Here is a 14,744-nt window from a genome sequence, read left to right as displayed (position 1 = left end):
ATAGATCATTCATCTAATGTGCAGTCCAAGATACTGATCCCTCTCTTTTTATACAGTTGACATTCAATAATATTTCTTCTGTCTCTGGAGCTCTGCAAATACAAGTGCGCTCTTTATAAGGGACTTGGTTAAGTCTTCCATATTTAACCACTGTGTCCAACTGCTCAAATCTTGCTCGAATAAATACCATCCTAAGATATTTGGCCACTTCTGTGTTTAAATACTTGGCAATTTGGAAGGTACATTTATAAAGGCTCATCCATTTCAGTCAGCCAACCTTACTAAGGGTGGCTATATCTTTCTGTGCTCCTATATCCAAGATACTTTGTGCAGCAATCTTTTTGGCTTGTTCTCTGGAAACAGTTGGACATGAGACAGGGAGACCACAGCTCCTAATATAATTTGTCAATTGTACTATCCAAGAAGTCTGTAACTGAGATTTTGTCTGTTCTAACAGACACAATTTTGGGAGTCTGTCAATTTCCATAGCACTGATTTTGCACCAATAATTATAAGCCCTGATTTTAGACAAAGAACAAATTGTATGGATTCTCAATTCGCCTCTAACTGCAGCAGCTGAAGTTCTTTTATCCACACCCGAGATACTTCTCAGATGCTGTGATTGCATTTGTTCTAATAGCGATATGTGTTTTAAGCCCCAAACTTCAGCGCCATCTAAGAGCATAGGAGTAACCTTGGCCTTGCATACTGTGATAATTGGGGCTAAGGAGCCTGGATAGCTATGATTTATTAATTTGACCAGTGAGTTAATACGTGCCCTTGCTCTAAGTGAGCTCCTTTGCTGATGAGGAGGTCAAGATTCGGTCTCAGAGAAGACTATCCCTAGGTAAGGGAAGGTATTAACTTGCTCTATTGTCTCGCCATCTAACAGCCATCTATGGTTCTGATGTCATTTTCCAAAGACCGTGATTTTTTACTTTGATTTATTAATGATTAGAGAATTATGATGACAGTAGGAGCCAAGTTTCTTAACAACCTACGCAACCCAACTTGCGAATATGATAGTAAAATCATATAGTCAGCATTTAGCAAGGTGTTACAATACATGTTTAACACCTTAGGCATATGTACTTCAGGGTCCTTCATTAGTCCTGGTAAGTTGTTAATATATAGCCTAAATAACAATGGTGCAAGTATGCATCCTTGTCTTATCCCTTTACAAGTATCAATCCTTCTTGTCATGGCTCCATTAATCCCAAACTGCCCTCTCAGACTAGTGCTTGTATAAAGGGCTTTGATCAACACCTGCAGTCTGGGTTCCATTTTGAGGACAGTCAATTTCCTCCATAATATTTCTCTATTTTCTATGTCAAATGCTGCACTAAGATCTATAAAGGTAGCGAACATTGTTTCCCCTTACTGATATATTTTGTAACTAGATGGTTCAAGACAAAGCAGTTATCAATAGTAGATCGTCTCCGTCTAAAGCCAGCTTGTTCTTCCGTGAGAATACACTTTTCGTCTACCCAACTCTCGACTCTATTCAAAAGGAACCTAGCATATATTTTAGCCACAATATCTATTAGGCTAAGAGAAGTCTTAGGGATGGAAGAGGAAGTCCCACTGTATAAGTGGATCCTGCTGAAGTTTTGAAGGATCAAGCCCAATAACTATCCCTGCTAAAATTTCAGAATCAGAAAGAAGGGACATCATTATTTTAGTGTGTCTTGGAGAGCACAACATACCAAAAGTGTTTGCTCTTCCCTCCCTTTCTTTCCCAGGCATGTATTCTGTCTCAAAAGCCATAGGGGATAGTTTTCATATAAGTCAAGCCTAATTCTGGGGAAAGTTTCAAGAGCCGCATTCCAGTTTTGATAGGACTAAAATTGATTTTTAAAAAAAATCCAATTTAAGCAAGGGTGTTGACTATATAAACCTTCCCCCTTGATGCCTATTCAAAAGTAAGCAAGACATTAATTGATAAGGCTCTTGTCTATATGTCTATTCAGAAGTGGGCAGCTTACTTCCAGGTAATTATGAATACATGTTTACATCCTTATAGATAATTAAACAACAAACTCTCCATTTGAGTAAGGTAGCAGTGTATTAAGACCCATTTTTCTGGCCGATACAAACCTAACCAGGAAGATGCTTTTTTCAGAAGAATTCTTGGATGAACTGATTTTTGCAAAGCGCAGTTGCTTATGTGCTATTTGTATGTTAGTCCAATTAAATTCAACAAGGCTTACTCTCAAGTAAGAAAACAGAAGGTTATAGCTTTGCTAAAGAGAATTAAAACAGCAGAAGTAGAATCAAGCATTTATGATTGCATTTGCAATTTTGCAGTATCTTCTGAAAAACAAAAACTCCACCTCCCATTTCTTCTGACCACTGGCTTATAATAGCATTAGGAAAAGTGTATTTAAAATTAGTGCCTCATGCTGGATGCATCAGAACTTAATGAAAGATCAGCTGTTGTGGGCAAAAATTGGAGGAAGGAACACTATGTATATCACCTTGAGTTTCAGCACAAAATAAGGGACATAAATCTAACTAACAGAGAAATAAATACAATACACACAAATCTCTTAGTGTCAACCACTGCAATTAAAAATGAACTCCAGAGGTCCTGGATGAAAAGCGAACGGGCAGCCATGAACTACAAATAGCAAGGCATTAGCTAAAGTTCTTAATTTATCATTATTGTTTGCTCTTGCCTTTAATTGGCAGCAACTGAGAAATTGGTTTCTGGCAATAGCATAAATTCTTACTGATAAAATGGGCATCAAAGGAGCTCCCTAGGGAAAAAAAAAATGCAGTTGTGACTCCAATATCCCCCCTTTATCTCAGAGCACTGTGAAGTCTGTGTGGGGCCTGAGGAGCTGAAACCATTAGTGTTCAGCACAACTCCTACTTAAGAGAAAACGTTGGCAAATGTTTTTGTAGCATCTTAAAGGATATTTATCTATCTGAAAAATAAATTTGGAACAAATAATTCTACTTCTGCCCAAAGGAACCTTGGTTTTCCCACCCTGACCCGTTATTAAACAACAGCTGAATTATCACAGGTTGTTTGAAACCCATCAAAAAATATGAATAGTATATTCTAACTGGTTTCCCCCTCCAGACAGTTAGAAAATTGTGGCCAGTCAGAATCAGAGAAAATAACTGCAGATGCTAGATGTGCCTTATATAACCTCCCTGTGAAGCAAGCAGACCATGTAAAAGCTTTCTTCTGGCAATGAAAGCAAAAAAATACCAGGCTTTCTTGGATGAAACTGATTTTCTAGATCCATTTCAATCCAGTTACAGGCCTGGCTACAGAACAGAAACCTGGTTGCCCTGTGGGATGATCAGTGCCAAGAAAAAGACAGAGGGAGTACAATTGTGTTCGTCTTCCTGGACTTCTCAGCAGTCTTCATTACCATTGACCATTGTGTCCAACTGGATAGGCTGTCAAGAGATGCGATGTGGGGGCACTGTATACGATGGTTCCATTCCTGCTTAGATGGCTGTTTCTAGAAGGTGGTGCTGGGGGATTACTCTTTTGCCTCATGGCAGTTGGGTTATGGAGTCCCTCAGGGCTCCATTTTATGCCCTATGCTTTTTAACATCTATACTAAATTTATTTATTTTATTTTTATTTATTTATTTAATTTGTCCCTGCCCATCTCCCCACAATGGGGGACTCTGGGCGGCTGGGAGAGGTCATCTGGGGATGTGGGTTGAGGTGCCATCAATATAAGGATGATACCTAGCTTAATCACTCTTTTCATCTAACACAGGTAAGATGGTTGGTGCTCTGAACCTGTGCTTGGACAGGGTAATAGAGTGGATGTCAACCAATAAACTAGGCTCAGTAAACTAGAATCAAATAGTATTTGTGGGTGATGCATCTGTCCATCTAGGTCATGTCCTGCCTGCTCTGGAGGGGTTTGCACTTGCCCTAAAGAACCAAGTTTGCAGTTTGGGGGAGTTTCTAGACCCACCACTGTCACTAGAGGTCCAGGTGGCTTTAGCAGTGTTATGCCTTTATCAGCTTTGGCTGACTTATCAACTGTGACCGTACTTGGACACAGAAAGTCTTGCAACCATTATTCATACTCTGATAACTTCCCAGTTGCATTACTGCAGTCTGTTGCATGTGGGGCTGCCTTAAGCTTGGAAACTTAAGTTAATTTAAAATACAGCAGCTAGACCATCACTGGGAGTGGCCAATATGATCATATTATACCAGTTCTTTGCTATTTACATAGGCTGCCGGTTCATTTCTGGAGCAAATCCAAAGTGCTGGCATAGGACCAGGTTACCTGTAGGAGCACATTCTTTCATATATACCTACCACATGCACCTACCCAGACCTTAAGATCATCTAATGAGACCCTCCTCCAAGTCCCCTCACCAAAGGAGGTGAGGTATACCTCTACACAGGGGAGAGGTTTTTCTGCGGTAGCCCCACATTTATGGAATTCTCTCCCCAGGGAAGCTTGATTGGCATCAACATTAGCATCATTTCAGCGCCAGGGGAAGACCTTCTATTTTCTAGGGCTTTTTAACTAGCTTTTAATTACTTGCATTTTTATTTATATTGTTTTAGACTCTGAATGACTGCTTTGCAGCTGCCTAATTTATATGGTGTTTTCTATTTTCATTTTATTGTATTATTTTCATTTTATTGTATATGTTTTAATTCATACTGTATTTTTTAGTGTGTTTAATTGTAAACTGCCCAGAAAGCTTCAGCTATTGTGCATTTTTAAAAATAAACAAACAAACAAATAAACAAACAGATAAATAAATACCAGACCAACCTCTGCTGGAAAGGAAGCGTGGAAGACACAAGCAAACAACTTGCACAGGATGACATGGGCATTAATGATAAAGAGCAGATCCTTGCTGGAGGAGGAGAGAATCAGAATGAGTCATCTGAAAGACCCTAAATTGCCTTTGCACCCAGATCAGTAACCCAAGAGACAACACAAGCAAACAGAGGTACCCCACTGATCAGAGACCTGAGAGACAGACAACTGCATCCTGCAAGACCATACTGAGATCAGGCTAGGAGCACTGAAATGGGAACAGGGGTGGAAGGAAATAAGACTTGGTGAATAAACATGAGAAGTGTTTCCTCTGGAGCTGCAAGGATATGTGGTTTCACATTAGCAAGAATTGTCAGCTTGTCCTGCTTCTTCCTCCCCGCTCCATCTTTCTGTCTTACCAAACTAGAGTGTTTTGGAAGGAAATGGAGTAAGAAAACATGGAGGTAGGGTGCTGGTAGGAGTGCTAATTTTCTGACTTCCTGATTGGATGCCTAGATAGCCCTTTGTTTTTTATTCAAGCTCTAAGGATGGCACTCACATGATACTGTGAAATTGCATCATAGAGCAAGAGGGATAAGGCTGGTGGCTGTGAGAAAGAAGCGAAAGACAAACTTAGTCAGGGAGCCAGCATAAAGCAATTCACAGTTCAGCTGTTTGGAGCTTAGAATTTTTCCAGGGCGGGATCTTGCTGTACGACCAAAGTTTGGAAAACATGGCAGTCTCATGAAATTTGTGGCAGTTGGTAGGTATGCAGTAGTTACTAAAGAAAGAGCATTCTGGATGTCTGACATTAAATCTAGGTTCTTTTCTTGAGGAGACCGCTATCAGGCAATGATGAGATGATCAAGCCTAGAAATAGATTTGGAGAATCAAATCATTTCCAACCAAATCTGAAAAATAATTGGTTATCTCAAGCTAAATTGGGCTCTGTCATAGACTGATTATAGCATCAAAAGCAAGATGGATCTTTCTACTTTTTTTTTCACACCTACAACATACTTTCTATGCTACTTTTCCCAACCCAGCTACCTGACCCACTCTTGCTTCTCACTTACCATACACTTACACATCTTGCTGCTTTGGCTATGATTAGAAGGGGAAAAAAATCTACTTACCCTACCTTTTTTGGTGCTCTCTGCCATAGCAATAGGCGAATGGATGAGAAAAAGCTTCCTCCTTTATTGCATCAAAATGTTCAAGCAGCAAAGACAAGTGAGTGAAAAGGAGGATTTAAATTTCAAACCTGAACGGTACTTTTTGGAGCTGTAAAGCTCATCTCAAGTTAGAGGCAGGCTTCATGAACTACTGAGATTCATAGTACAAAGAAGAAAAAATATGACATTTGATGGTATCATTACTTTCTGCTTTCTATTGCTTTGCTTGGGGCTATAAAAGCAGGACATAATATGGTGCATCACAAAAATCCAACAATATTTTTGAGGTAAGAGAGGCTATGAAATACTCCATGAACTGTCACCTCTAGTTAAATAAATATGGGGCATATACTTATCAGATTCTCAGATTTGGCTGCACTGAAATGAATACATGAATATTTAAAGACATTACTTATGCCTGTTTTCAAAATTGGAATGCTATCTTATCACCTCTCTGCTATACTTTGTACTGGAAAGCAAGGTCTGTCAGCATAATTTATTTACAAGTAATAAGGAATCTCTTCTGTTCTCGTTCTCTCTCTCTCTCTCTCTCTCTCTCACACACACACACACACACACACACACAAATACATAACTTTGCAAAGGCAACAACTGGCACTGGTTCAAACTCCCACAGTCTGGCAATGCTGATAATACCGATTTCCCCCTTCAAATTACAATGACAATTTTAATGCTTTGCAACTGTCCTAAGTATCATGTATGAACAAACTGTGTTTATTCATTGGACAGCATTATGCACAAATTGATTTGGATCCCTTTTCTTTCTATTGCTATGAGCTGGTTATTTATACAGTGTGTCCCTCCTGAATTGTCTGAACATAGCAATATTGGTTCCACAAACACGCAAGATATTGGATTTAAATCAAGCACAATATAAGTTCACAGTAAAATTGGCTGATCCATGTTGTATTTAAAACTATTTGAGATCTATTTTAAGAGCACCAGCAAAATGGATCATAAAACTGAAGGTATTTAGAATTCAATATGTCTTTTTAATGTTGAAAACAACATACCATAAAGTAATCAAGCAGTACTTTTTATTTGTAAAGAAATACCATTTACTAATATAAAGAATGGCAAAGTGTCACTGTCCTTCAACACCAACACTGTGTGTACAATTCAGATTAGAACAAAAGGACTAAGCAAAGAGCTTTTCTTCATCCATTCTGCATCCTACTTTTAATATGCTTGACTGCTAAAACAGACTGAATAAACACTTTGTCAAAATGGAAAGAACAGCTCCAAATCCACAGTTATACATGGAAAAGTAAAATATATTACGAAGAACAGGTCAGAAAATACAAAGAACACACGAAACAAATAATATGGAGAAGCCCAAAGAAAAGATAACCATTCATATTACTACTTCAGAACAATGGTCAAATGAAGCAAGAAAGATATTAGAGGACGGAATTTAAGGGCCAACAAAGGAAAATAAGACAGGTTAGCAGCAGACAGAAATAGAAGTTCTACATTTCAAACAAAGACTGAGCAAGGAGAACAAGGAGAAAAAGAAATCAGGTAAAAAGAAATGGGATATTTTTAAATAGGAGGAGATTGAACCAGGATTTACAGATGTTAAATGAACATGAGGCACTTTAGGGAGCAGTAATTCGTTCAAGTTGTTTATCTCCAAGGACACCCTAACGTTATGATGTTCCTTGATATGCACTGACAAAATAGAAAATACAATTATCTGAAGCACTCTTAAACAGTGGATTTCCAATTGCATTAAGGGAAATTCTTGAATTCAAGGCCACGAACAAAAATGCATTCACGTTTAGGCAGAAATGTTTCTCTTACATGCTTGCTGATTTTAAAATGTAAAGATTCAGCATTAAACCTTATGCATCTGGAATAACTGACCAAAGATCACAGAACTGGATGGTACAAAAGCATTCGAACCAGTGCCCGCTCCGTAACGCAGCACCAGGCAACCAAAGTCTCTTCCTGCCCTGAAACACAGACACTCTCACACACGTGCATACTGCAAACAGCACAGGTGCATTTTGTGGTCAGCAAAATAAATAGCCTCAGTGTGATACTTGAACAATAAACCAAGACACGCTGCTATTTAATTAAGTCCCATAATTTTAAAGCAAAAGAAAAGGAAATAGGAACATGTCTTTAATAGCTGTAAGGAAAGAAAAGACCCACTGGTTTTCTCAGGGTTCTACAGATGCTGAATGGATGACATCTAGAGAGGCAGAAAATTTGGATCAGCAAAGGATACAAAAGAAACTGGTTCTGAGGCCAACAGTGGGTAATTAGTTGCAAGGACTAGATGTCTTTCATTCTGGTAGGGCCATAAAACAAATAAAAACACAGAACCACCTGTGCAACGTAACTAGATTGGTTGTGTTGAACACACACACACACATATTGCAAAGTATTAGAAGCTTTGGTTCGGTTCAGTATTTTATTACTGACCAGAAAACCCAACAATGTGTGGGTTAAAAGACCCAGTCTTGATCTAGTGCCCAAGATGGCACTTGTCCATCCTCAATTAGCACTAAATTGTATTGTGAGATGGGCTCACAACTGATAGCATATGGATGTATTTTATTTCACAGCAAATAAAGCAACACACAGGAACAATGAAATACTTACAGTGTTAAAATTTGGGAAGAGTCCAACAGCAGAGCTGCTGTCCACTGGGAAGGACACAAATGATTTGACATCCAGGGAGGGCTGCATCACAAGGGTGGGTGTCCGGACGAGTGCTGAGAGCGTAGTACTATGGCACGTGCTGCCTGCAAAGAGGAAGATTGTTAAAAATGACCGGGACTTTATTTGTTTAAATCTTCAGTAAGCATCAAAATACATCCATGTCTTTCAGCTGTATGTGTTGTTCAAATTAAATAGCATCTATTTATGTTAAAGATTGAACATAAAAAAAAAATGATTACTTTCTCAGAGAACAGTGAGAACTTTTACATGGAGCCAAATCATCCTGGCAGATGAAAATAAAAAAGGGCAAATACTTTAGTCATTGGCTGTTGACTATATAATCCTTAATTGAGGACAACCATGCCAGGCTCAAACAGAGGTCAATAACGATAAACCAGGAATATTTAAAATGATAGTTTGTCTAACGTGTCTGGTTTGCTCATCTTTTATTTTTAATCTATGTCATACTTTGTGGACTATGCTATCGCAGGAAGCTGATGGCTTTCTTTCTTAAGGCTCATAGTTTCCTAAAATATAATTATTCAGTCCTTTCAGATGCTGCTCCCAACATTTTTCTGATCCTTGATGAGTCTGTTTCTCTATTTGATGTCCCTGTGCCTTTCTTTTTACTGTCTCCAATTTAATTATTATTAGGTTCATTTTTTGGTGTGCTGTAATATACATTAATTTGCAGGCCTACAGAGAAAGACCAATCTCCTTATATGTGTATATATGTAGTGCCTAATTTATTAGATATTTCACAATTGTCAGAGTATTGTCCCTACAAATTATTGGTATAAGAAAGCTAACAATTTTAAATACCTTCCCAATACCTAATATTGGAGCCTCTGTCTGGCACATAGTCAACAAACTTCTGCTGTTACTAATCAGAATTGTCCCAGCAAGAGCCACCTATTAGAAGATAAAGGAGGCTTACTCTGCAAGTTTGCACAGCCAGGATGAATGCACTATGACCCAGATTAGATTTTACTAATAATATGGATTTTACAAAGGTTGCTGCTGCCCAAGCCCAGGAAAAGATGCTGGTGGTTTAAGGTGTTACAGATAGGTGCTATGTTTGTATTCCTACACAAAAATGAAAACTGCATCTAACTGGTTATCCAAATTGATTTATCCAGTTTGTTAATAACTTGCCTATGTTAGGGCCAGAAAAGAGGACTAATGGTAGCTAGTTTATGTAGATCCTAACCAGATGTTTGCTAAGAAAGCTACAGCCATGACATTAAAAGGAGAGGCGTTCACTCTTTCAAAAGAAATACTACCTTGGCACCTAGTGAGTAATATGACAGAGGAATTGTATATTTCTTCCCATTTTTATAATTTTTCTATAAAACATTATGCGTTTTATTTATTTATTTATTTATTATTTATTTATTTAATCAATTTATTTAGCTGCCCATCTCAACAAATGACTCTGGGTGGTGAACAGTGTTAAAAAAAAAAAATAAAACCAGATACATATACATATATACTGTACATATAAAAATTAAAATATACAGCAGCCAAGAAAACCATAACAATCATCGGTATAGCCAGGGTTCACATACTTGAGGCCCAGGCCCAAGCACAGAACCAGGTCTTTACAGCCTTCTGAAAGGCCAGCAGAGTCAGGGTCAACCTGATCTCCAGAGGGCGGGTGCTATGACAAAAAAGGCTCATTTTCTGGGCCCCGCCAGCTGATATTCCTTGGCCGATGGGACCCAGAGTGTGCCCATCTTGGCCGACTAGATAGGATGGGTAGAAACAACCAGGGAGAGTGCATGAGTGACTGAGTAGAATCTTCAGGAACAGGTGCAACTGACACATGACCCAAAGGTGTGCAAAGGCCCTCCTAGCCATGACTGCCACCTGCTCTTTGAACAGAAGCTGTGAGTCCCAGAGGACCCCCAGATTGCGCACCAGGTCTGTCTGAGGCAGTGCCATCCCATTCCAGAACCAAAGATGGAAGATCCCTCGCACAAGAAGGACTAAACACCCAAAGCAACTCAGTCTTGCTTGGATTGAGCCAAAGTCTGTTGTGCCCCAGCCAGGCCCACCCTGCCTCCAGGCCCTGAGACAGGATGTCCACTGCATCACTCAGGAAGCCTGGGGTGGAGATACAAAGCTGAGTATCATCAGCATACTGGTGATACCTCACCCCAAACCGTCAGATGACCTCACCCAGAGGCTTTTTGCTGATACTCTAAAAAAAGAACTTGTAGCAAACAACTAAGAGATAGAAAGTTGGTTCAGAAATGGATGCTTTTGACTGCACAATATTCTATGATGCATTTGCCTCACATGATCTCTTTAGATGATATAAATCAATTAAACATTTAACCAAGGATTGCATTAATTACTATCAATCAGGTATATGAAAATATAGATTTGATTACAAGTGTTTATCACTGCACGGCCGTAACTACATGAAGCTAATAGCACAATTGCTCTACAATCAATTATCCAGCTGTCTTACCTCAACCAGATTCATAGCCTGCTCTCTTAAAACTCATGTCTATGAATCAATTTATTTCAACAACCACTAAAGCGACTTTATAATCCATCTGCTTTTTTTCAGTTCATACTACATCATTCATTATCTTCCTTAATCAGCACATCAATAGGCCTTGACTTTTATCATTCCAATCCAGTAATCCTCTACTGAAGTCTTCTCCCAATATTTTTTCTATAACTTTTTTACTGATAAGCATAACGCCTCTCCTCATTAAGCTAAAACTTCTTGAGTTTAACAGTCAGCTGTTTTGTTTTCATCAAGAGCTACTCAAACTTACTTTTTTCTTTCTAAGATGTCATTTTAAAATTCAGAGACTACTTATGAACTGACAAATTTGATGACATTTTGTTTCTCTAGGAAAATGTTAAAAATTATATCCTTTATTTCCTTTCCAGTTCCCTGTACACGTTATCTGGTTATAGCCCATCAAGTGCTTTTATACACTTCACATCAAAGACTCTTATAACGTTAAGTGGAAATCTTAGGAAAAGGCAATAGTTTATTTATTTTTATGTATCAAATTGATTATCATTACGGAAACTATAGGATGAAACATGGCTAACAAAATGAATAATTGCAAATTGCTTTGGTGTCTCTACTAGGCTGATTCTTCTTCTACTTTATGGGAGAATTTAACTATGGCAGGTAAACTGCTGAAATGCTACTGTCTTTCCTCTCCCACTGTTTATTGATTACAAACTTTCTTTAAAATCTTTTAAGTAAGTCAATGCTTGTAGTTTCTTCAGGCTCTGATGTACACTGACAGCTTTCCTTAATTATCTGTAAGTCAGCAAGCTATTCAAATGTAATCATAACTAACAGAAGATAAAAACACCTACTGCTGAAGGTACTCTAAGGTGCAAATATATCAGTAGTGAGATCACAAGAAAAAGAAAACTGCAGGAAAATGTCTAAACTTTTAATAGCTTATTTACAATTCAGTATTATTTCTTTATGGTTATTCCCACCCCATCCCCATAGGCAAACTTCGGACCCCCTCAGTAAAAGAACTCTGATTAGCAGGGTCCAGAAGGCAGGCCTTCTCTGCGGTAGCCCCCGCTCTTTGGAACATTCTGCCCCCGGAGGTGTGATCGGCCCCCTCACTCCTGGCCTTCCGTAGGGCTTTGAAGACCTGGTTCTGCCACTTGGCCTGGGGTGGGGAGGGAATACTTCAAGCGTGCGGATGGCTAGCCTCATAGAGGCCTGCTGTCTTCAGCCCCAGATTCTTCATTTTCTTGGACCCTCCTTTTCCTCTTTTTTAGTAATGTTTTTAAATGTTGATGTTTTATGTATTTATATGTATTTATGGTTTTAATGTTTTGTGTGCATCGCCCAGAATCCCCCATTGGGGGGAGATGGGCGGGGGAGAAATTTAATAAATAAATAAACAAACAGTCAGACTCAAACCAGTTAGTTTGTACTGATATCAATTGAAATTTTAAAGGAGAATACACTTGTGCATATGTCTGTCCTGAATTGTATAAATGTGTCCAACATAATTTCCTTATTCAGGCACTTCAAAAAATGGCAAAACGTATTATGTGAGTGACATTGAAAAGTACCCTCCCATCATATATTGCCTATAATGTTGTTCAAAGAAAGATTTCTACATGCACAGCATGGATATCGGTAGTGAGAGGGCTGTGTATACACAGTGGGTGTTGTGAAATCCCAGAGTGTGAAAACATAGAGTTTGGATTTGCATGGAAATCAATATGCATATACTTGTTGATTTTCTCAATACAAATAACTGTGTTGTTCTCATAAATACCCATTTTAACAACATTACAAGAACCACATCACAGACATAGGATTTCTCCCCACTACCATAGCTACACAGAGCTAATAATTTTATCTGAAATATTACCTATTAAGGATCAAGATAACAAAACAAATTGTTACTCAAGGGTTTTAGATGTTTGGGGAAGCACCTAGAGAGAATTAGTAGCTGTTTAGTTTATTTTTCTTGGAAAAGAAAAAATGGCAGAGACTGACAGTACATTTCCATTACCAGCTATATTATGCCCACTGTATGTCTAATGGGAAGAAGGGATAACCTTGAGGAACAGGAGGAAGAGCTGCAACCAAGACAATGGTGAAATAAAAGAAATCTGAGTCCAGGGCAGAACTGTACCTGAGTAAGAGTCTCAGATAAGACTCTTCCTAGTTCAGACTTGCAAGATTCTGTTACTATAACCTTTTAATAAAAGTAGTATTAGCTTGCGTGTCTTTGGTTTCCAAGTTTGTTCTACCTTGGAGGGCTAACAGCATGTTACAAAAAAATGGAGGCATACCCACTTGCCCCATAAAGTTGGGAACCTCTGGTTAAGCAACGTTTTACCACCTCTCTTCAAAAATCTCAGAAAAATGTCAAAATTCCTGAGTTATCTCTTAACAGCTTCATTGCAATTACAGTACATATCCATGCTGAATTACGAATATGTACTGATTTTTAAAAAAAAAACAAATGGGGACATACTATTATTCGGGGTGGGGAGGAGGCACTTGCAGTGCAATCCTACATTTACATAGTCAGACGAAAAGGTGCTTCCCGAGGAGGCTTTTGTTACACAATTGTTCTGATGTCTTTGTTTTGTTTGTTCATTTATTTACTGGATTTATCTTCCACCTCTAGTTCAGGAGCTCAAGGCATCATACATAATCCCCTTCCTCCCACTTTTCCAAACCACCCTTCTACCCTCTGAGGTAGCCTGAGCTGAGAGAGAGGAACTGGCCCACAAGCACCTTGTGAGCTTTGAGGGCTGAGGGTAGACTTGAACTTGCCAGTCTTCACCACACCACGCTACCCCTCAGAACAAATGTACTGTATAAGCAAGAAGGATTTATCATATCTGATGTTTTTCATCTGTTTGCCCACCAATTGTTTCATTCTTCTTTTCCTTCCACTGAAAATGGGTTAAGCAGGAAAGATAGATTAGCTGCACAGTACGTGTTAATGGTCAGAACAAGGGGTACTTGATCTGGAAGCACCTACATTTCTCAGGCTGAATTCATATGTTGTGCTATGCTATGATTGGAATAAACAACTGATCGTTTATACTATACTTTCAAGCATTTAGAAACCACAACGACTGACTCACGCAACATGCTAAAACCACGGATGCAGAGTGCCATCGCCCATGCATGAGATGGGTACAAAACTAAAATCATGTTATAAAATGGCTGAAATCTCACAAGATTGCCATATCTTACATGATTTCAGCATTCTCACCCTGAATTCTTAACAGATTTTGCCATTTTCATTTGAAGTTTTGCATTTGCTCAGTAAGATTTTCTTCTAAATAAATGTATGTTAAGATCTTAACAGATTAATCATTTACAACATTCTTTTATTTGTCTATAATGTGAGGTCACCATCAAGTAAGTCCTTTTCCCCTTCTCCTAAAACATTCCTGACAATACTACCAGGTTAAATATAACCAGAGGGGCTGACTAAATCTACTTCCGTCAAGAATCATCACATCAAAAACAGAACCGTGCCAACATTTCCTCTAAAGGTCAGACACATTTACACCAATGCCCAATCAAATTTGTATGCAAACTGAGTCTAAGCAAGGAACAACGCTGGCATAAGAAGGATGT

At 38.7% G+C, this 14,744-nt stretch overlaps 1 protein-coding gene across 2 annotated transcripts in view; it reads right to left on the bottom strand.

The window, feature by feature from the left end:
- Positions 1–14,744, bottom strand: part of ZNF385B (zinc finger protein 385B) — a 147,112-nt gene that overhangs the window by 78,961 nt on the left and 53,407 nt on the right. Inside the window, exon 2 of one of the 2 annotated variants that reach the window (XM_025167405.2) lies at positions 8,567–8,709. In XM_025167405.2, the coding sequence (XP_025023173.1) occupies positions 8,567–8,709 (143 nt within the window). Of the gene's footprint in view, positions 1–8,566; positions 8,710–14,744 lie in introns of those variants that run through there. The other variant, XM_088135748.1, reaches the window with a different exon arrangement.

This window comes from Python bivittatus, unplaced genomic scaffold, assembly GCF_059951505.1.
Source record: "Python bivittatus isolate LINGU-HERP-01145 unplaced genomic scaffold, Pbiv_v1 ctg000200_np1212, whole genome shotgun sequence".
In the NCBI taxonomy this organism is placed as follows: Eukaryota; Metazoa; Chordata; class Lepidosauria; order Squamata; family Pythonidae; genus Python; species Python bivittatus.
The sequence above is the reverse complement of the archived record's forward strand: the minus strand, read 5'-3'. Positions and strand labels throughout refer to the sequence as shown.